General features: G+C 40.4%; 1 protein-coding gene across 3 annotated transcripts in view; it reads left to right on the forward strand.

The window, feature by feature from the left end:
- Positions 1-22,708, forward strand: part of LOC144770435 (sulfotransferase 2B1-like) — a 548,547-nt gene that overhangs the window by 434,607 nt on the left and 91,232 nt on the right. For all 3 annotated transcript variants that reach the window (XR_013598895.1, XM_078654947.1, XM_078654946.1), the window contains exon 6: positions 18,498-18,675. Coding sequence is in view for 2 of the 3 variants with exons in the window: in XM_078654947.1 (XP_078511073.1) it covers positions 18,498-18,675 (178 nt within the window). In the remaining variant the exon portion in view is untranslated. The remainder of the gene's footprint in view (positions 1-18,497; positions 18,676-22,708) is intronic.

Consider the following 22,708-nt stretch of genomic DNA (forward strand, 5'->3'; position numbering starts at 1 on the left):
AATGGCGGGGTTACTGTGTACAAGACCTATTGGGAGGAGTAGGTGCCCCCATACATGGATAGACGGGTAGCATCCAATTAAACAGTTCAAGGGCTTGGGGCAAATCACACTTAAAGCCTACAAAGGGAAGCCGGGCTCATTAAGGGTCCATACACAAAAGATCGCCTAAGGGAGATGAGCACAGATACTTCAAATGCTTACCGGTGGTACGAGTAGATCACAAGCAGAATCGCAGGGATACAGGAGCAGCGGGCGGTCTGGTTAAAATACACTGATAACGCATATGTAATCTATGGAGCGGCTAACGTGATTACGCACAGGTGATCTGGGGTGAAGGTGCAGCTAAAGTGGTAGCGTGCAAGTGATCTGAGAGGAATAATACGGCGACCATGTTGGGTGAGGGAAAGGAAGTCCACAAAAAGCAATCCTTCCAGGCACTCCAGGGAATGGTTACTAATGATAAGATTGAACTTTTGCACCTGCTGAGTGCTTTCAGTTTTGCAAAAATCCAAATATCCAGCAGCATCCACAAAAAGTAATCCTTCCAGGTCAAGATCCAAATCAAAGTGACCAGCACATGAAGAAAGCACTTGGAGGAGCCTGCTGGACAGGAACAGGAAGTTGGAGACTGTGGGGCACTTCCTTCCTCCCCCCCCCCCCACAATGGACTCCTTGCAAAAAAAAGTGCAGGCAAATGTCAACCTGCGGAGTTATTCTGATAAAAATCATAATTTTCAAGGTTTATGCTGCCTGCTGGTGGATTTCTTGTGCGAAATTGCAAATTTTGCAATCTCGCAATTGCGAGATTGTCACTGCCCGCGGCATCTACGAGTTCGCAAGTGTTTACTCCCGCGAAATTGTATACTATTCTAGTTGGCAAATGCGACCAAGCAAAAAATCCGCTTCGCACAGATTTACGAATATTCGGCAAGTTCGCGAGAGTTCGCGGATTGCGAATTTGCCGAAAATCCGCAAAATCCGCAAGCGGAACGGATTTTACGCCCATGCTTACTGATCACCCTAAAACTGTTCCTGAAGTGCAAGACCCAACTTGACACTTTTTATGGGATCATTTTGTGAAGATTTGTTATTAGCGTCAAATGTAGAGGCAAGTCAAAAAAATGCTTTTCCTATTGAAACATTATTCTAACCTTAACTAAATACTAGCCACTGCCAGGACGTTTTAAATGTATATGTATATATATGTATATATATATGACTTACTGGTGGTCGCCAGTATGGAGGTATAGTCAGGACCTTGTTTTTATTTTAAAAACGTGTTTTCTTATGCCATTATCTTTGGTGCCATTTGACGAATCTTTGCACATTTTTCAAAACTAATGGGGCTCTTAGGTCAGCTGTTGTTATGAACATTTCGGGGTGATCCGTTGAGCGGGGGTCGAGTAAAAAGGGGGGTCCCAAAACGCTTTTTCTCTGTGTTAATTTCCATAGGAAAATGTTGATGCAGCTACAGCTCGAACTACTGAACAGAATTTTACCAAAATTGACAGAAAGGTAGGTCCAGAGTGCACTCAAAAATTTCTCAGATGCACAAACATGGCTGCGAAGGATCCACTAACCCTCCTGGTCTTGAGCCTGCTATCTGATTGGCTGCCAACACTTCAAACCAGTAGGTGTTGGCAGCTATCCTGTGACTTGGTTTAACCAAGTCACGTGAAAAAAGGAGAAAAAAATTAAAAAATCAAGCAAAGGGGGCACGGTGGAAACACCCTGACCCCCAAAGCCTGCTCAGAGGGTCCAGCAGGGACCACCAGGGCCAAGAAAAGCATTCCTTTAAAACAGTTTGGTGGGATTCGCATTGACACCCGTGAATCCGGGCAATTTTTAAAAAAACATGAAGTGCTTTGTTTTCCCTATGCCCCTGAATGGGCCAGGACATGGGGCAATGATTAAAATAGATGTAGGAGCCTGTGTGGGTCCCTGCAGCCCCAGGGACCGCCCCCTACCCAGGGCTATCTACATTAAATGTGGAGGGGCGACGTGGGCCTCCGGAAACCCTGTGGATTGCAATTAATGCTCCTGCCCCCACACACAATCCTGGGGACTGCCATCTCCCTGGGGCTAATTGTGTTAAATGTAGGGGGGCATGTCACCCATCACAGCCCTGGGGACTGCCACCTCCCAGAGGCTAAATTGAAAAGATGTGTGGGGGCACCAGCCCCCCACAGAGCCTCAGGGTCTGCCACCTCCCTAAGCTAAAATATTGTAATGTTGGGGGGACCACCACATTACAATATTAAGTAAAGACGGGGTCTGTTGTGGACCCTCAGCCCCATGGGCCACCACCTCCACTGGGCTACTATGTAGAGGGGAGGGTGGCCGTGTTGCCTCCCTCCAGGGGTCCTCAATGGCCCTGGGGACAAACACCCTCCAGGGAAGGCTCCAGCAATGTCCACCCCTGGGACAGTGCAGTTTGCTTTGGCATGGTGGGAGCAATGCTCCTGCCATGCCATAGCAAACTCTGCTTTGCTTCATGAATGCAGGTGAATTGAATATGCTCTTGCTTATATGAAGCAAATCAGAATTGCTTTTGGCCAGAGGGAGCTGCATGTTAGCAGCTCCCTTTAATGCAGCTCCCTTTACCCTAAAGCAATGCTGGCTCAGGCAGGAGGTGGAGAGCCGGCAGGGACCGCGGCGACCTTGAGGCTCCCCCCACGGTCTTCAACAACATGGCCAAGCCCTGAGGGATGGGGTTCCTGAGACTGATAATGGCATGGGAAGGGGGCCCTTTTGCCCCCCTACTTTTTAAATTAAAAAAATGGCCAGTCTTCAGGGGATGGGGTCAGTGGGGCCAAAATCAGCCTGGGTAGAGGTGCCATGTTGCCCGCCTCCCTTGCAAAAAAGTAAACATGTTTGTAAAAGACATGGCCAAGCCCAGGTACTATCCATGCATTCCTCCAGTCACCCAGGCACTACCCTTGCACTACTCCAATCACCCAGGCACTATCCAAGCACTCCTCCAATTACTCAGGCACTATCCATGCATTCCTCCAATCACCCAGCCAGTACCCATCCACTTATGCAATAACCCAGACACTACCCAAACACTCCTCCAATCACTCAGGCACTGCCAATGCACTCTTGCAATCACCCAGGCATTACCCATGCACTCCTTCAATCACTCAGGCACTATCTATGCACTCTCTAGTGATGCAGGCACTACCCCTGCACTCATGCAATCACCCAACAAGTACTCAGGCACTCTTGCCTTCACCCAGGAATTACCTATTGTTGTGGTAAATAAAAATATTATCCAGAGGTAGCCAGGTAATATATTCAAGTTGGAAGTTTATTTGTAGTTCATCATAAGTTCCATAGAAGATTTAGATGTACTTAAGAAGATGAATTAGAGGGTCCCACCAGGAGCTAGATGGTTGTTGCTCAGCCCACTCTCATCAACTGTCATTCTCCACACACAACCAGGCACACTAACATTCTACTCTCTCTGTCATTAAGCACTCCAACATTCCACGCAGACATCACACTCATTCTGGCTGAGCAACTAGGAAGGATAAGATTCTAGGTACAACATATCCCCTTTTCTTCACAGTAATAAAACACAATAACTTGCAACAAAGCAATAATGAAAAACAGAATGATAAAACTTGCAATAAAGCGGACAGTTCATATTAGCGAGAGGACAGTTCATATAAGCGAGCGGACAGTTCATATTGGCAAGAAAGAAGGAAAGAATAATAAGAGAATAAAAGGTAGAAGTAAGTGACTAGAATAAGGGAAGAAAGAAACAGTGTAAACTGATACATTATGGCATGTATCCCCTTCCCTTGGAGAAAATAAACAAGTGAAAGAGATGAAAATAAAGCTGTTTAGCAAGCGTGAAATAAGGCAGAACTGAAAGAGTAAAAACAAAGAAGCAAAAAAAAATATTGCACTCACACCGGGTAAACACATGACCCAAGAATAAGTGCAAAACCTAAGTCAAAATAGCATCACAAATGTATAGGGTAAATACATGACCCAATAAAAAGTGCATCACCTTCACATGAACGCATCAATAAATGTACAGGGTCGAAACCCCACCACATAAAAGCATAAAAGTATCGGTACATGACCCAAGAATAAATGCACAACCTTTAGCACAGTAGCGCCAATAAATGCACCTTAAATATTAATAATATACTAACGCGTCTTAATACCTGCACGCTTCATATTAATAATGCTAACGCATCTTAATACATGCGCGCTTCTTAATAATAATTCTAACTTATCTTAATATTTGCACGCTTCTTAATACTAGCGCGTCTTAATATTTGCGCGCTCCTTAATAATAATACTAACGCGTCTTAATAACTGCGCGCTTCCTAATAATAATGGAAAAATAACATCAATAAATGCACCATAAATGTATAGAGTAGAAACACCACCCCATGAAAGCAAAAATGCATTGATACATGACCCACTACACTTTACGAGTAGAAACAGGAGCACAACAAAACAGCCTGTGTAGAATAGAAACAGTGAAAAGGTGTGCGCACCACCCACACCTTAAGAATTGAAGAAAAGCAAAGAGACCAGCTCACATGCCAAACTACATCACAGGAAAAATAAAGATAGTGCTACACCATTGTCTAGGTCAAAACAATTTGCACATATCACATAAGCCAAAACACCCACATATAGCACAAGCAAAATTATACCTGCAATAAAATTATAGTGCACCTCCTACAACTTGCCAAAAGCCAACATGTCACAATATCGTTTAAATTACTGTATAAACCATATAAATTAATGTATAAACCAATTCACGAAAATAAAAGCTTAAACAGATACAGATTACAATTTATATAAGAAAATCATTTAAAAAGGAAACACCGGTGAGCGAACACTCTCACCCGAGGTTATCAAAGAAGTGGAAACGTTGTAGTTACTGTTTGTCAGTTCACTCTGTTGAAATATTACGAATATGTCCCAAACAACTGCTTGCATGTCGCTGAAAAGGCTCTCTGTGCCAGTTCTCTCTCCCATAACATTCCGATCATGCTCCAAAAGCCTTGTACATTACCCAAAGGATCATTAGCTTGGTGACAGTCCAAGGGAACAACTTCCAGCAGTAATCCAAAGCAAATCAAGGTCAGTGCCAAGATGGTGGCACGTATCCTACCTCGCGCTGGATGGCTCAGGGCACGCAGCTGCTATAAACGTGCCAGTGCAGCACAACAATGCACCAGAACGTCACAAATGGCTGAAGGAAGGTAGGCTTCACGCGCTCCTTGCGCACTTCTCTTTTAAACATGAAGGTGACAGTTAAGCATTTGTGGTGCACTTGGCATTGCGCAGTTTAAATTATGTTGTTTAAATCACGCAGCCATTTTTCACTACACACTCTTCCAAATTAACGATGACAGTATAAACATAACGTGCACACTTCGCATTGCGCAGTTAAAAATTATGTCCATTTCAATAAAATAATCACAAGAGCTGTCACTTGCTCTTTGCACAGCTTTTGAAACACATCTGCTTTTCAACTCTCCAAGGCTCACGATCTTGACAGTATTTAACAAATGCACTCGGATGCTTGTCTTCCCATCAGCGACAAGTAAAATATGCAAACTTATGAGGAAGACAAAATCTCATGGCCAGAAATTATCCAGACATTGACCCTTCAACCTTAAGAGCCATAAATAACATGAAAGTTGTCTCCGTATTTAAAAGCACATTGCTAGAGTTCATTGAAGAAAGAGATCTTCGCCAGTATTCAACCTTCACTGGTAATCCAAGTAAAATAAAAGGAAATGCTTTACAGAGTCATTTTCGCCTCCCTAAAGCTCAGTTGACAAAACATGGCCACAATTCTTGCTCTTCACAGCGTCAGTAAATGAAGCAGAATTTTCATACACGTAGAAAATATGCCTGACATTAACTTGAATTTGTCAGCATTATGTTTCTTCTTTTAAAGCAAAAGTCCAATTTTACAAGGAACGTGAAGCGCCCTGGGTAGGCTGTCCAGATGGAAGAGGACACTGGTGGGACACTTGAGGGCCTTCTTTACCTTGTTTTTAAAAATCCTTAGTTTCCAAAAGTTAGTTGTGTAAATAAAGTTCATAAAGAAATGTAAGCTTTCTCACCTTCAGTTTTCTTGTGGTCAAAGCACGCAAAGTCACTTTCAAAACGTCTCCAAAATGTTGTGGTAAATAAAAATAGTATCCAGAGGTAGCCAGGTAATATATTCAAGTTGGAAGTTTATTTGTAGTTCATCATAAGTTCCATAGAAGATTTAGTTGTACTTAAGAAGATGAATTAGAGAGTCCCACCAGGAGCTAGATGGTTGTTGCTCAGCCCACTCTCATCAACTGTCATTCTCCACACACAACCAGGCACACTAACATTCTACTCTCTCTGTCATCAAGCACTCCAACATTCCACGCAGACATCACACTCATTCTGGCTGAGCAACTAGGAAGGAGAAGATTCTAGGTACAACATATATGTACTCATGAAATCACTAAGGTTGTACACATGCACTTCTTCAATCACCCAGGCAGTACACATGCACTCATGCAATTACACATGCACTTCCCATACACTACTGCTTATATTACACTTGCCACAATTCATTCAACACTTACAAATTTGTCTATTTTTAACCAAATAGGCGGTTGTAAAAAGAACCATTTTATTTCTTTTATGATTTTTTTGTATTTTTTCAACTATTATGAGGTGTTTTTTATGATAAAATTAACAGAATCAGTGGTGAAAACTTTGGAAACATTATGCAATTAGAAAGTCATTGCAAAAAAAAAAAAAAAATAACAATGGTGGGTTTTCATAGCAACCACGATGGCATCCACCGATTCATCACCATAGCATAGAACTTTCTTCCACTTTACACAACGCTGCTCCACTTCAGCAAATTCATGAATAATATGAGGTCTGGTAGTAGTTGAAGAACTAGATGATTTACTTGGCCCTGTACCTTTGTCCTGTATTACCTGTCTTTGTAGATCTCAATGCTGTTGTTCTCATGCAAGATGTCATGGATTGAAGATGTTTCAGCATAAAAGAGGTGCTGCATGAATATTTTTATCTGATCCACTTGAGAGGACCTTCTCGCAAATGGTGCACGTGACCTTTCGTGCATTCACTTTCTACTCCCCAGTGGAATAGAGAAGAATGCCCATACAATGCTTTCGTACCTTACTTTGACAGGTTCTTCCAACTCTTCTTCTTCTGGTGGAAGCTGTTTGGAGAAGTCATTATATTTTGATGTGAAAAAAACAACCCAAAAATCCAGAGTTGTGTCTTAGTAGATGCTGTTGAAAGAATGAAAAAAATTGGGTGTCATCCTGCAAGTTCTAGAATCAAAAGCTTCTTAACCAATGAAATGCTTTCTTTTGAAGTCACATGGAATTCGCGCACCAGGCGCGCAAACAGCGCGCACTAGATGAGCAACCCACCTGCACCCAACCCGATTCCCGAAAACTATATTTAACAATAATATATCTGTAGTATGTTGGTCCATACATACATGTAATGATGTAGCCAAGGCAGATGAGGTAGAGTTGAGAAGTAGGTTTATTTAACCATAAGTAGATTCACAGGAAGAATTATGCTGGAACAAGCAGCCCCACCAGGAGCAGCCTCTTAGCTACTCAGCCCATACTCCAACTGTCAAACCTCATACCAGTCACCCAAGCATTCCATTCATGTCAATCACACTCACATTCTAACCTGGAACACTCACACTGGCTGAGTAGCTAGATGCAGAGAAGTGCAGTAATATAAACACTAAACTCAGAACACTACACATCCTCTCCCTCTCGAAATTGAAAACAAAAGAAAATCAGAGAGTGAAGAAGAAAACTACTCACAATCAAAGTATACAGTAGTAATATTTGAAAACTATCTACAATCAAAGTATATAGTAGTAATATTTATCCGTGAACCCAGGGATGAGAAGGACTTCACACCACGAGAGGGTAAACAGACAAAAGCCAGAAAAGAAGGAAGAAGGAGACAGCAAATACTAACACTGACACCATCCTCCTCCTTCAATACTGAAGAAAAAGAAAAAGAATATGTGAGAGACGAACTCACAAACAACAAGTGAGCAAGACCTAACGTGAAGAAAACTTCTTCACGAAGGTAGACTGTGGCCACCAAAAGCCACTCCTCAAGAGAGGAACTAAGAAGACATGGGACTAACCCATAAGCGAAGGTGTAACAAGGGACAAACCCAAGAAAACACACGCAGCACGTAAAGGTGCAGCACAATGTGGCAAAACAATTCCACTCCTCATGTGAGGAACACAATGTGGCAAAAGAATTCCACTCCTCATGTGAGGAACACAATGTGGCAGAACAATTCCACTCCTCATGTGAGGAACACTGAAAATATGGGGCTACCCATTAGACGAAGGTGTTGCAAAGGACAGACCTTAGAACACTTGCGGCACAAGAAGGTGCAGCACAATGTGGCAAAATTTCCACTCCTCATGAGAGGAACTGAGAAAATATGGGGTTACCCATAACCAAACAAAAGGAGGTGTAACAAGGGACAGGACCCAAGCACACACGCGGCACGAACAGGTGCAGTACAATGTGTCAACCAAGACATAGGTAAGAAGTTAAGCACAACCAGCTTACACAAGACAAAGTGAGCCAAATAATGACTACACACAAACGAAAATGTGATGCACATGGCGTCTTACACACTGGACACAAAAGAGAAATTCGCACAGTGCGACATGCACGCAAGACTTACTACAAGGTGTCCAACACAGGTAGAGAAGGTAAAAGTCCTAAACAAAGACAAGAACCCAATAACCCAGACATGAGGGTTAACATGAGGGGAAATAGGATTACAACCTAAACCCATCCCAAAAACAGGGATACAGTGATGCAAATGAGGGTGAGAGAACCCAAAACAAAACCTAGCGCAGACATGAGTATGAGAACACATGAACAAAACTAAATCCAGAAATGAGGGTGAGAGAACCCTTAAGAAAAACTTTTGCGCAGAGATGAGTAAGAGAACTCATAAACCAAACTAAGCACATAAATGAGGGTGAGAGAACCCTTAGCATCACATAAGAAAAATGACACAAGCGTAAAAGCATGTCAGATAAATTACACACACATTTCAAAACATTTTTTTTAAGAATGAACTGTGAGAAAAACATGTTTGTAGAATAATGTGAAAGTTAAATAAAAACATGCTTGTAGATTAACCATAGTCATAGGTGTGCCTGTCACCGGGAAAACAGGCTCTAGAAAACAATGAGCACTATTCATAACAGAAATACATTAGTCGAAGGTGTGCCTGTCACCGGAAATAAACACAGGCGCTCGTATTTAAATGTCAACTTGAAGCTAAACACCAGGCAAAATGGTAGATTTCATAAGGAAGGACTTTGACAGCAAAAATGTTCACTTGTGGCATGTTGAAGAGTTTCAAACGACATTGTAACTTGCAGCAAATGGAAAAGCTTTTCACGTCACTTTACAGCATCAAACCTTCAATAAAATCGAACAATCATACTGGTGTTGCTGTCATTGGGACTTACACGGTCACCTGCTTCGAGTTCTGAAAGTGAAAAACGATGGTCCCGCTAATGTGAAAAACTTATTTCATTACAGGGCGTCTTGAACACACATCACTTCAAAGTGCGTCTTGATAACTAGTCAGAATGTCAGAACTGCAATTATTCAACATGGCGGCACGCTCAGACTACGCTTGCCGAGTGGTTCACGGCACGTTACTGTTGTTATGCGTGAGATTAACTCCATTGCGTCACAGAAGGTTGCTGGATGCTCCGCGCGACATTACTCCAAAGGTAATCTTCACGAGCCGGTTTGAAATTTAATAAAGGCTCAACTGTCTTTCTTTTTTTCATGCCTTCCGATGCAATTTAGATAACACATTAGCAATAAACTTTGACTAATGCACTAGTCTCAGGATCGCTCTTGCTCACATTTTGCTGAACTCTTAAACTCGAACAACTTCAACTGTCCTGAAACCAAATAATTTTCCTTTCACATTTCGAGTGGTCAATTTTCATGTGTTTTTACATTAAACAAACGAACTGCTGGCAATATTTAGTTCCTTAGTAGATGAAACGCTGGCACAAAATAGCACAGTCAAAGTCATTAAATGATCTTTAAGTAGAAGCCGAGTGATTAATTCTCTCAGTCATAAATCTTCACAGTGCTGGAACAAGCAGCCCCACCAGGAGCAGCCTCTTAGCTACTCAGCCCATACTCCAACTGTCAAACCTCATACCAGTCACCCAAGCATTCCATTCATGTCAATCACACTCACATTCTAACCTGGAACACTCACACTGGCTTAGTAGCTAGATGCAGAGAAGTGCAGTAATATAAAGACTAAACTCAGAACACTACAATATCTTTATTCCAGTTACAAATATAGGATATGTACAGTTATGTAAAATAATCTCTTGATATAATATATATAATAAAGTTATATACATATCATTTTAAATCAAAATAACTTACGGTGGATTAGAGTACCTGGCGTGACCCCGGAAATACGCAAGTGACGTTGCACCAGACTGAGAACCGAACACCCATCGCATACCATATGCGTATCATACCCCACAATCAATATGGTGGCAAAATTCTTGGATTCACGCACCCACCATGACTGGTACATGATTGGTACGTGAATCCACTTTAAGAACAAAATATATAAATACATATTTTAGAAAGGAGAAAACATCACATTATTTTTTTTAAAGTTTAAAATCTAGAAAAAGCATTTTTTGAACATTATAGATAGTAATTAGCCTTTAAAAATCTTTAAAATTCACTGAAAAAAACAGGTTTCAGGGACGTTATAGATCGGAATTAGCATTTAAAAAACCTTTGAAATTCACTGAAAAAAGCATAGGTCTCAAGGACTTTATAATTAGAAATGAGCATTTAAAAAACCTTTGAACTTCACTGAAAAAACTACAGGTTTCAGGGAAGTTCTAGTTAGTTGGACATTTCACTCGTACAAAGCCAGAGAAATACGGCCGTTATAGTTACTTGAGCTAACTATAACTTGCACGACCACAATGCACTGCTGATGGTATCACATATTACATCACTCATGACATGGTCAGTGACATCACTGATGACATCACTGATGACATCTCAAATGACACAGTGTAAAAAACAACCTAGGCGGAAACAATGAATTGCCCACGCAATGGTGGTAAGACAGAGACTAAGACTGAACAGCTTCCAATTATGAGCTAAGTTTTATTAAACAATTTATTTTAAAAATTCATAAAGCATAAACAGGTATATCACAAAAGGCACATACAAAAAAATGAAGAACCATTTATAAAATTATATTATAGAACCATTTTCTTAAAAAACATTGAAAAGTACAAATTAGACAAGAGTAAAAAAACAACAATTGCAGATTCTTTAACAGTGAGGTATAAGTTGTGTCGACGCGCGTTTCGGCGACCAGCGCCTTTCTCAAGACAGAATTCAATTTTCTGTAAATTAAGAGTATAGTTTAGTGTACAAATTTAAAAAAATCCTATTTCTTTTGACAAAAGAAAAAAGTACCATTAAACATAATTCATTTTGGACAAATTATTCAACATATCAGATTTAACAAAAAATGCATCATTGAATTTTATCTTTAAAAAGATTTATTTCTTTATATACCAATATCAAAAAGGAAGCTGTGCAGAATAGCTAAGTCCTATGTTTCATACAATCAAGTACCCTATTGGATAAGGGGTAGGATGGAGGCCTCTGTTTTAAACCACAATTTGGCTTAATTTTAAACAGAAAAAAGTAGTTTAATTGTGATAGAAAGTAGTTTAGTTATGGTAATTTATCATTGGTAAGGAAAACAACTTTAAAATTAACAACATCTATTCCTTACCCTGTTAATACAGCTTAGACAAGTATGACGGGTCACACAGAAATCATAAAGATAATATGAAAACACTGACAAATAAGATATCAGTATTAGAACAACAAGACAATAGTAGGAATGACAGCATAATGAAATAATAAAATTATTATGAAAGAATTTTATCATTCTAAACGTTTGTAATAATATTTGTAGAAGCTATACTGTGCTTGTACCTCTAATATATTTTATGAATTGTTCGACAACATATACGTTGAATTGATTTAAACTGAAAAAGTATCATCTTTTTATCAAGGTATTCATAGCTTTTTACAGTATTGCGTTTTTCAAAGGAAGCATCGAGCTATTTACGCTACTAATGCAACTCTTTTATTGTGATGACTGTTTTGGGAAGCCCTTACTTTTTAACTCAGAGGTGCAAGAAAAAGGTGCATCCTATATTATGTAAAAATTGTAATATTAGCTCTTTTTGTCATGCTTACCTATTGCTCGGACACCAAGATCGTGCCGGGCGTTTTTCAAACGGAATGTGTATTTCTGCCAGATACTTGGAAACAGAGATCGGCGTGTTGAGGAGGTAGGATTCTGCACTACATTATAAGTTCAGATTTGAAAATACTGCAACTCAACGTGGTAACTTGTAATATCTGAATTTAAAGGGGATCATACCTAAAGCACAACGACCTATGTCACAGATTCCTACGTCTTATTCTAGGATATATCCGATAAATGTCTTGGTGGAAGCTAATATGATGAAGGAATTTAATAACCTACAAGAAATATGTAGCGCGTATACATCAGATGTAATAAGAACAATTGCTTCAGGTTACTTAATATATCAGATAAATAAAAGTCCGATTACCTGATTCACAAATGCGTAAGATCTTTGCCTCCACGAACTATTCTTAACTATGGTTAATGGCCTCGTGATGAAATCAACATTGGGCTATAGAAAGACGAAGGCGCATCTTAGCACTTTTTATTTAGACTTAAGGCTCACAATATGCTTAATTAAATGGTCAAAATAATCTTACCAAAAAATATAAATGAATTGAGGTTGAATCGTTTGATATCGATCAGATTACGCCGCAATGAAGCTTCAGAAAACAGCGTGCTGGGCGTTTTAAAAAAAATAAAAATGTTTGTTCTTTGAAAGCGGTACTGAAAATAGAGAGATACGAATTGCTGCGTTAGTATCTTTTTGTCCAAGTAGCAGCATAAATAAAGCTTGCTCTCTCTACGAAGTTATATTTTCATTAACGTACCTTGTGGCTAAGCCGTGATATGGCTTAACCGGGAGTGTCCAGACTCTGCAATGTGTCAAGGATTTAAGCACCCAGTCAGGACCTGTAACTAACCAATTAGGTGATGTTATATTAGCGCTAGATTCGGGGAAACTATCTCACTTGTATTTTCTAATCTTGTCTCATCTACACACCTTCGATACTGTCAATCTTAATTCGTGGAGGCGAGCAATGTTCTTGAACGGGTTCCCGATGTATAGTGGAAAAAAGGAAATTGCGTTCGCCTTTTTATCTTAGCAGGTGAGAGCAATTAACGTCATCATATGATCAAGGTAACGGAATGAAACGCGAAGAAAGACTCTAGGTCAAAAGTTACCTACGGTGATATAGTCTCGAAGAGCGCTATAATTACCAAGCGCTATATGAATGCATGGAATAACAGCTTATTTATAAAGAGAAGAGATGAAAGTGGTCAGAATGGGAAGTTATCATTCTTCTGTTTCTGTGATTCTAAAAATAAGAATGAAAGTTTCAAATTAACCATAACACAGGGGCATAAACTAAGTTCCTCTTAGCAAGCTGGTGAAAGATTTACAGTTAGATTCATATCTACTCTTTCGAGTCATTTTTCTGTGTGTATATTTTTTTTGTTGAAAAAATATATATATCTTTACATATATATTCATATATGTGTACTCTAGAGATTTCAACACCTATGGAAATATAGGTATTAGAAAACAGTCAGTCTTACAGAGAGACAACTTCAAATAATTGCGTTTTCCCACGGGATTTCACTGTTTAATCCCTCACGAAATGTATTTAAAGAAAAAATCCAGAAAACTTCTCGTTTTTTTCGAATTGCTTCACCTCCTTTATCGTCTGGCACATTAATTTTTTCGAGTATGCGCCATTTAAAATCATCTGGACCATGTCCATGGTCCAAAAAATGCTTGACTATTGGTGCTATTACCTTCTTAGTCCTGATCGCTGAGCGATGTTCAGTTAATCGTACCTGAATTGCACGTGCTGTCTCACCCACATATCCAAGGGAACAGGGGCACTGCAGAAAATATACAACGTTAGAGGTTTACAGTTATACATATTTCTGGCATCAGCTGTATATCCATTATGAGTAAAGGACACTCCTTCACAGATATTAGTGCAAGATTTACAGTTTGAGCAAGGGAAAGTACCTTTAAGAGGTTGATTACCTGTTATGGATTTTTGTACAAACTTAGTAGTGTCTGTTGGGCCTTTCAACCTTGAGCGAACAATGTAATCTTTAATGTTCTTGTTGCGCCTATGGGCGAAAAGGGGTTTCTCTAATTTACAGGTACCATTACTGTTCAAAATGTGCCAGGAAGAGTTAATGACTTGTTTTACTTTTGCGTCGACTGTTGAATGTCGAGTGACACAAACTAATTTGTTTGTGTCTTGTTTTGACTTATTTCTTAACAAGCAATCTCTGTCGTAATAGCGTGCTCTTTTGTAAGATTCCCTCACCAATCTATGTGGGTAACCCCTATTTAAAAATTTATTTTTCATCTCCACTGCCTGTTTGTCAAAGTCCTGGAGATTCGAGCAATTCCTCCTAACTCTCAAAAATTGAGAGAAGGGGATGCTCTGTCTCTGACTTCGAGGATGAAAACTCTGGAAGTGAAGGAGGGTATTTCTAGCTGTGGGTTTTACAAAGAGATCTACTTTGAGGTGACCTTCTTCATGGAAAATCCAGATGTCTAGAAATTCTAGTTTGTTCGAGCTTATATGTGAGGTGAATTTCAGATTTAAGTCACATGCATTAAGCCATCTCAAATGACATCACTGATTTTATCACTGATGACATCATCCATGTGATATTCCGGTGCACCTCCTCACACCCTATTATAACCTTTGATACACCCACTCTAAATAACAGACTGCCATTCTCGAAACCATAGACACATGAATACCAATTACTACATACTCACTCACAGATTCCTACCCTACACACACATCCACTCACTCACCCACACGGTCACTCATACATGCACTCACTCATCAAAACAGCCCCTATCATATGCACTCATACACCCATACAGACACTAACACCACCACTCTCTCATAGAGTTACTCACACAGCTAGTCAGTCATGCAAAATATCAATCACACTCCCACTTACTCACCTACACATAATATACCCACCACCTCACTTATCTATAAAGATACTAGAAACTTACTTACTCTCTTATACAATCACTGACACAAGCACACACTTATCCATACAGCCACTCTCACAATCACTCACTTTCGCATATAATCATTTATATACTACAACACTCACATATACTGACTTTCAAATATGTAGTTACACACACATGTAATGCTGAGACATCCATACACTCACAGAATCAGCTATACGCAAACTCACTCTACAATACCATCCCTCACAGATGCACTCATGAACCAATAAACCCAGGTATTCACCCACTCAGACACCCATTCCGGGTGTCACACAGCCCTTGCCCACCCACACAGACACACAGGCACACATAAAAGCACTCAAACAACCAATCATTAACCCATATAGACACTCACATAGATACTCACCAACCCATGCAGCCACTTACACACCAACTGACAGACTGATACAGACATTCACACAGATTAGTTATTCACCCATGCATTCACTACGACACGTTCAATCTCTCACTCATACAGTCCATCATGCACCTATTAAATCATCCATTCAGAGATTCATATACCCACTCATTCTTCAATACACCTTGGCATGTATATGTATATAAAACATATTTAAACTTTTTAGAAACACTCAGTCAGTGGATGATGTCATCAGTGATGTAATTTAAGATGTCATCACTGATGTCATCCGTGATGTCACTGACGATGTCATGAGTGATGTAATATGTGATGTCATCAGCAGTGCATTGTGGGGCGCAAGTTATAGTTAGCTCAACTAACTATATCGGCCGAATTTCTCTGGTTCTGTATGAGTGAAATGTCCAACTAAATATAATGTCCCTGAAACCTGAGCTTTATTCAGTGAAAAAAAAATATATCTATATGTATACATATAAATATAACCTATAGTCTTTTCTGATGTCTCACCTTGACAATATGATTTCTTTTGTGTTTCGAGCTACACTAGCCATATTTCTGCTTTTCGGCTGGTATGGTTATTAAGGGCTTTCCAGTATTATATTGTATTTTATCATTACAGCAGCACTACTTGTATGAAGATGTCATCACAAATATGTATCTGGTAACAAATAGAATTTGATTTTCTTCAGGTCTTTGTATTTGTTAATTCATTGAGATGCTCCCTTATTAGAATGTTATCCCTTGGTGTATGAAGTCTAATACAGAGAGATTTTCCCTTGGTATGTATTTCAATAACGATGTTAAGATTATTAGGTATAAGCTCTTTATATGCCATTTTCAAAATCACATACTATTCATGCTGACCTTCACCGTTGAATAATACATTATCACTGATTTAGGTGGTTCTATATATATGATTTATGCTGAAATGTAATTTTTTATATGTTGACATACATTATTTCATTTTATGTTCAATCAACCTCCCAATACATCAAAAGAGAGCAAGCACACAAAGACTGCTGGTATCTCAATATCTACTTATAAAATGCACAAACGGCAATTAATATAACAAACGTTTGGGGTGTGACAGCTCTGACTTGATTTATCTTGTATCACATAAAGATATTTTAGTCAGTTACATTACCCAAGGCCAAATATACTTAGGAATTCAGGGGTTCGGTGCTTAGCCCCACCTTGTTCAATCTTTATGTCCAGCCACTGGCTGCGGTCGCCAGGCAATGGGAACTTTCTATAGTCTCATATGCGGACGACACGCAGCTGGTGGTCGATTTGGGGTACGGCACTACCCTTAATGCCTCCATGTTTAGAAATGGCCTGAAGGCCGTGTGGGACTGAATGACTGCTAATTACTAGCAATTAAATGCTAGTAAGACAGAAATCTTGCTAGTCGGCAAGAATGCCAATCTCTGGGGTGAGCACTGGTGGCCGAATACTTTAGATAAGGCCCCGGGACCCAAGGAGGAAGTAAAAAACTTTGGGGTGTGGATAGATTCCTCCCTTAGCTTCTGTACTCACACTAAAAAAGTGGCAGGGACTTGTTTTGGTCTTTTACGGGGTCTTAGACCTATCCTGAAATTCTTCAACCCACCTACCCGCCAGCTGATAATCCAGTCGACTATCCTCTCCCGCCTGGATTATGACAGCTCTTTGCTTCTGAGGGCGAACCAAGTGAAGATCACGAGGATGCAGCGTATACAGAATGCGGCGGCCAGAGCTCTGGTAGGACTTCCACGTTTCCATCCTATTGCTGATACCATTCGTAAGCTGCATTGGCTCCCTGTGGCAGAGCGGATCCAATTTAAGACTCTTTGTCTCTCTTTTAAGATCCTGAAGTTCGCCACACCTCAGATGCTCTGCACTTTGTTGACCCCGTATGTTCCTCTACGCCCACTGCGCTCTCTAGGGCAGCACTTGGTAGCGGTTCCACGGGTAAGGCGCTCCCAGGCCGGCGGTCGCTCCTTCCGCTATCTCGCAGCCAAACTGTGGAACGCATTTCCGGCCCAAATGCGAGGCTTAGAGGACCTGCTGACTTTTAGGAAGGCCATTAAAACCCACTTCTTTCCTTTAAAGTAGGCTTCTGGCGGCTCTTATGTTGAGTTGTGTTGAGCTTCTTGCCACGGCAGCCAGTCCTTCTTGTTGTCTAAAGCGCCGGGACGCCCCTTGGCTGGGGCAGCTGAGCGCTATCTAAACTATATAACATAAGATAACAACATAACAAATGGTGAGATTCATTAGTTTGCCAAGAAGCATAAGGTGTTGAGATAACAACAGGATTCTACCCTGCTTCAACCAGTTCTAAAGCTGCAATCTTTAGACCTAACACCACAATCCCCAAGAGATGTGAAGATGTGACACGTGATAACTATGTATGCTTAAGGAAAATAAGGCATTATATGGAGTATGCTGGAACTTGATGCTAATATACAGCAGGTGTCCCCTTCAGAGCTGTAGTCATAACACTTTGACATTAAAACTTCTCACAAATATGTACTAATTGAAAAGCACACATAATATTGGGGCTAAAATACATAACTATGTTAATTAGTGGAAGATATAACATCTTATAAAAGGTCAAAGTTTAGTTTGCTTCTTTCATGGAAATGTTAGTGTAGAAAGCAGAAATACAGGGCTACCTTTCGTAAATTGCACCCATAATTAAACTGTGTGCATGAGGAGCTGTCTTTCAATCACAATGTCACCTGGAGTCATCTATGTCCTTCAGTGTTGATGAGATTTTTTGTTTGTTTTTCCAGGATCTGAGAGGAGTTGTGATGACGATCTGTAAGTTCCTTGGTGAAGAGTTGGATGAGCATGCCATTGATCTGGTGGTAAAACATGCAACCTTCGAAAATATGAAGGACAACAAAATGTCCAACTTTTCCCTTCTAAGTGATTATTTCGACCTAACCAAGAGCTCTTTCATGCGTAAAGGTATGGGGATTCTATTCATTACTTGACATATTCTTATCATTTTTCTCACAGCGTAAAGACATCTTATTCTACAGCTGAAAAAAGGTTCTATGACACAATATCGAAGTCATTAATATCGGCCACAAAACTGTTGCATTCACAGTAAAGGCTGTGGGGCTTATAAGGAGTCTGGCGGTCCCTGGGGTTGCTGCAGTAGTCGTCTTGAGGCCACAGTTTGCTTGGCGGGGCAGTTGCGTATCACAAGTTTCCTCACTCCCACACTTTTCATGACTGTGCAACCTACATGAAAAGTGTGGTGGTGAGAAAACAAAGGGGCGACTCATGCCATGTGGATGCACACAGGGGTGCACAACATGAGCCCCCCTGTGTGCATACAAGCCAATACCTTCACGACATGGACTGCAGCAGGCCATGCCGTGCAGGTACTGCCTTTGACGTTGCCTTTGTGGTGCCTATTTCCTAGCAAGCTCCCTGGGAACACCAAAAAAATGCCCGCCAGACAGAATAAAACTCCTGATCTGGCGGGTCGTACATAAGGCCCTAAGACTATATTGACAATATAAGTATATTTCAGGATGTATAGATCTACTTAACTTGATGATAGAGTTGCAGCACTTATTGTGGATTTGATATTTTGATAGTTCAATATTTTAATCACAATATTGGGAATCTTCCTACCCAAGAATACATATTCTCAGATAACAAATATAATAATGTTTTCTAAACCACATACTATGGATAAGCTGGATTGGTTGGATATTTGGCTCTTCTTTCTCTAGAAAAAATAATGATTTGTATGACTCTTCTCTGTAGGTTTGTCCTCAAGATATTAATCAACAGGTTATTTTGTTTTGAAGTCTTCATCAAGACAGGATGCATTTTATAAAGGTTCCCTTCCATGGAGCAGACATCCTAATAGACAATATTGCTAAAGACCTATAATAGGTTTATTAAACTTAAAGTTTTAATTTTACACGTTCATTAACAAACTTTAGAGACACAAAAAGTGTACCTTTTTTCAAGTGCTATGTTTTTAGGTCTACCGTTAGCCAAGGCCCTTTGTCTTAAAACAAATCTTTGAAAAAAAACTTCTTACATACATAATTACATGAACTAGTTGTAGTGTCAAGCACAATTTCTTTTGACCCACCACCATGTATTGCATGGGGCAATAAGTCAGCTGACTTAATCCATTGGCTGACTTCAGAGCTAGTGATATTTTGCCTTAACACCTTGACTGCTGGGCCTTTTCATCCTCAGCCTGAGCCCCTTCTTATCTGTTTGAGGAAGTTCAGGTTTAGGCCTCTAACATTTTGTCACCATATAGTATCCACACCAAATATGTATCCTTTTCTTCCAAACATACTGATTATTCTAAAGATACCCAGAGTTTGTGGAATCCCCTGGAAGGGACCAAGAAAATAGCCATAATATAGTTGAATTTTGATTTTTTTTTTCGAACAAATTGTCACAAGTTGTGCAACGTCTTTATCGGGGCAAATGGGGCAATGCTGGCTGTTTGGAATGATTTTGGATTCCTGCTGATTCCAGAAGTTTTCATCACATATGTGAAAGGTAAATATATGATTTAAGGCAAAGTTTAAGGTTTGCAGCGCATTGTAGGTAAGAAAACCTAGTGTGATTCACATTAGGCACACACACCCTGGAATTCCCTGGTTGTCTATTTTTAAAAATGCCTACGGTTGGTAGGTTTCTATTGGTGGCGGTCGAGCATGGCCCCAAATCTCACAGCTATCCCTATTGCTGATCTCGCTGTGTAGCATTTTAGTGCCTTTCATTTCAAGGCCTCTCGGCCCACCCACACAATTGAGGTACCATTCTTATCAGGAGACTTGGGCGAATGCTGTATGGTAGGAAATGTTTGGCTCCTCACAGATTCCAGAGGTGTGAGAGAAATGTATGCTTTTGGTCAACATGTAAAGTTTGCAGGGCATTGTGAGTAAGAAAATGTGGGATGCATGCAAAGAATATCATTCTGGATGTCTAGTTTTCCACTTGGCAGCCTACATAAGCGCAAAAAGTGCACCCATTCACTATTGTGAGTGGGCTGGTTTCGGGAGTTAGCCACACTTTCCTTGCCCATATGTAGAAACAAAAAAAAACACGCAAACACTTAACGAAATGTCAAAGAAATAAACCATTCACCCCCAATCAAGAGATCATGTTTAAATCTATTGTTCTGTTGCTCACCGTGCCACCCCAGTTTAGACCCAGCCATATGCAAATCAGTCTTCACCCTGCTCCCCTAGTGTACCAAGTATACCACACATGGGTCCCGGGCTCACTGTGCCTCTGGATTCAAGGTAGCCAGGCTGATTACGGGTGATACTCTGCAACCGGCCCCGGGATGCTTGTTTCTGGTCCATTGAGAACCTGGCTTGGCAGTGCTGGCTGGACTGATCCCAAGAGGAAAAAAGAAGAAATGGACTACCTTTTAGGAAATGTACAAATTTGGTACAATTTATTTTACATCTCTGCTTCTTCCTTAAAGCTGGAAAGTTTGACAACCCTGACCCCCTTGAGCCCTAAAAACAACCCTGACTCCCCAGCCCTAAAAACAACCCGACCACCCACAAACCCCCCCTTGAATATGTATATGTATGTATGCATTTATTTATTATTTTTTATAAGGATTTTTATAATCAACAGCATTTATAACCAAAGGAAAATTGAGATACAGTTTTGGCTGAATTGTGGGTGATACATGAGTGCAATGAAAATTGTAATACATAGGCATGTACATGGACCAACTTTTGTTGAGTGCAATTAGATTAAATGTGCATAGCATGTACAAAGCATTTTAGAATTCATGAGGTTTAGACTCTGACCTAGGGAGATGAAAAGGGACCTTATATACACCAAATGTAAAAAGCAGTTTTTTAAGTAAAGGTAACCAGCCTATGGACGATATATTAATGTTTACATTGATAGGAATCCATCCCAAAAAGGTTTTGGAGAGGTGGTGGGGTAGTTTATAGGGGGAGGGATTTTTTAGAGCTTGAGGGGGGTTGGGGTTGTTTTTAGGGCTCATTGCATGGTCAGGCTTGTTTTAAGGGCTCAGTTGGAGGTTGTTTTAGGGCTCCGAGGGGTGGGGGTTGTTTTCAGGGCTCAGGGCAAGGGGGTTGCAGTGAGATCATATCCCTTTACCAGTCAATCCTTTAGGACGTAATTACATGGTAAAGTCATGCATGGGAAAGGCATGTGTGGTAAAGGAATGCATTTTTAAGATGTGTTCATTGTTCGGGGAGCGTTGTAAAGGCATGCGTGTTTCATCACTGCATGCATCTGCCATACAACCGTTTCAAACACTTCACACCTAAGCCTTCAGAACTTTTGTCCACAAAATGTATCCTTGCCAAATTTGCATCCCTATTCCCACTTCTTATGAATTCTAAAGGTACTCAGGGTTTGTGGATTTTTGTGGAGAGAACCAAGACAAAAGGCGAGATAAAGCTAGAGTTTAGATTTTTGTAAAAATTTGAAAAATGCTGTGCAAAAAAGCATATATAAATATATATATATATATTAAATGACATCAACTATGGGTTGTAGTGCTAAAATCTCAGGAGCAGTACAAAAGGGGGTGGTGATGGACAGAGCATCTGAACCAATCAAACACTCACACACAGTCAAAAGATCTGGGTTTAATCCATCACCGTTCTTTAGCCCACTCTGCCACCCCAGTTCAGACACGTCTATATGAAAATCAGTCTGACCCTGTGCGTCATGGGAAGAGTCCAGCCCAGACTGCCAAGCCATGCCTTCCCTGGACCGGAAACAAGCTTCTGACGACCGGTTTCTGGCATTACAGCCGTCTTTAGCCCGGCTTGCTTGAATCCAGTGGCAAAGTGAGCAAGGGACTCACGTCTGAGCATACCCTGCCACACTTATGGCGGCCAAAGCAGTACAAAAGCGGGTAGTGATGGACGGAGCATCTGAACCAATAAAACACTCACACCCAGTCAAAAGATCTGGGTTTAATCCATCACTGTTCTTTAGCCCACTCTGCCAC

The sequence above is a fragment of the Lissotriton helveticus genome, chromosome 7 (assembly GCF_964261635.1).
Source record: "Lissotriton helveticus chromosome 7, aLisHel1.1, whole genome shotgun sequence".
Taxonomy (NCBI): Eukaryota; Metazoa; Chordata; class Amphibia; order Caudata; family Salamandridae; genus Lissotriton; species Lissotriton helveticus.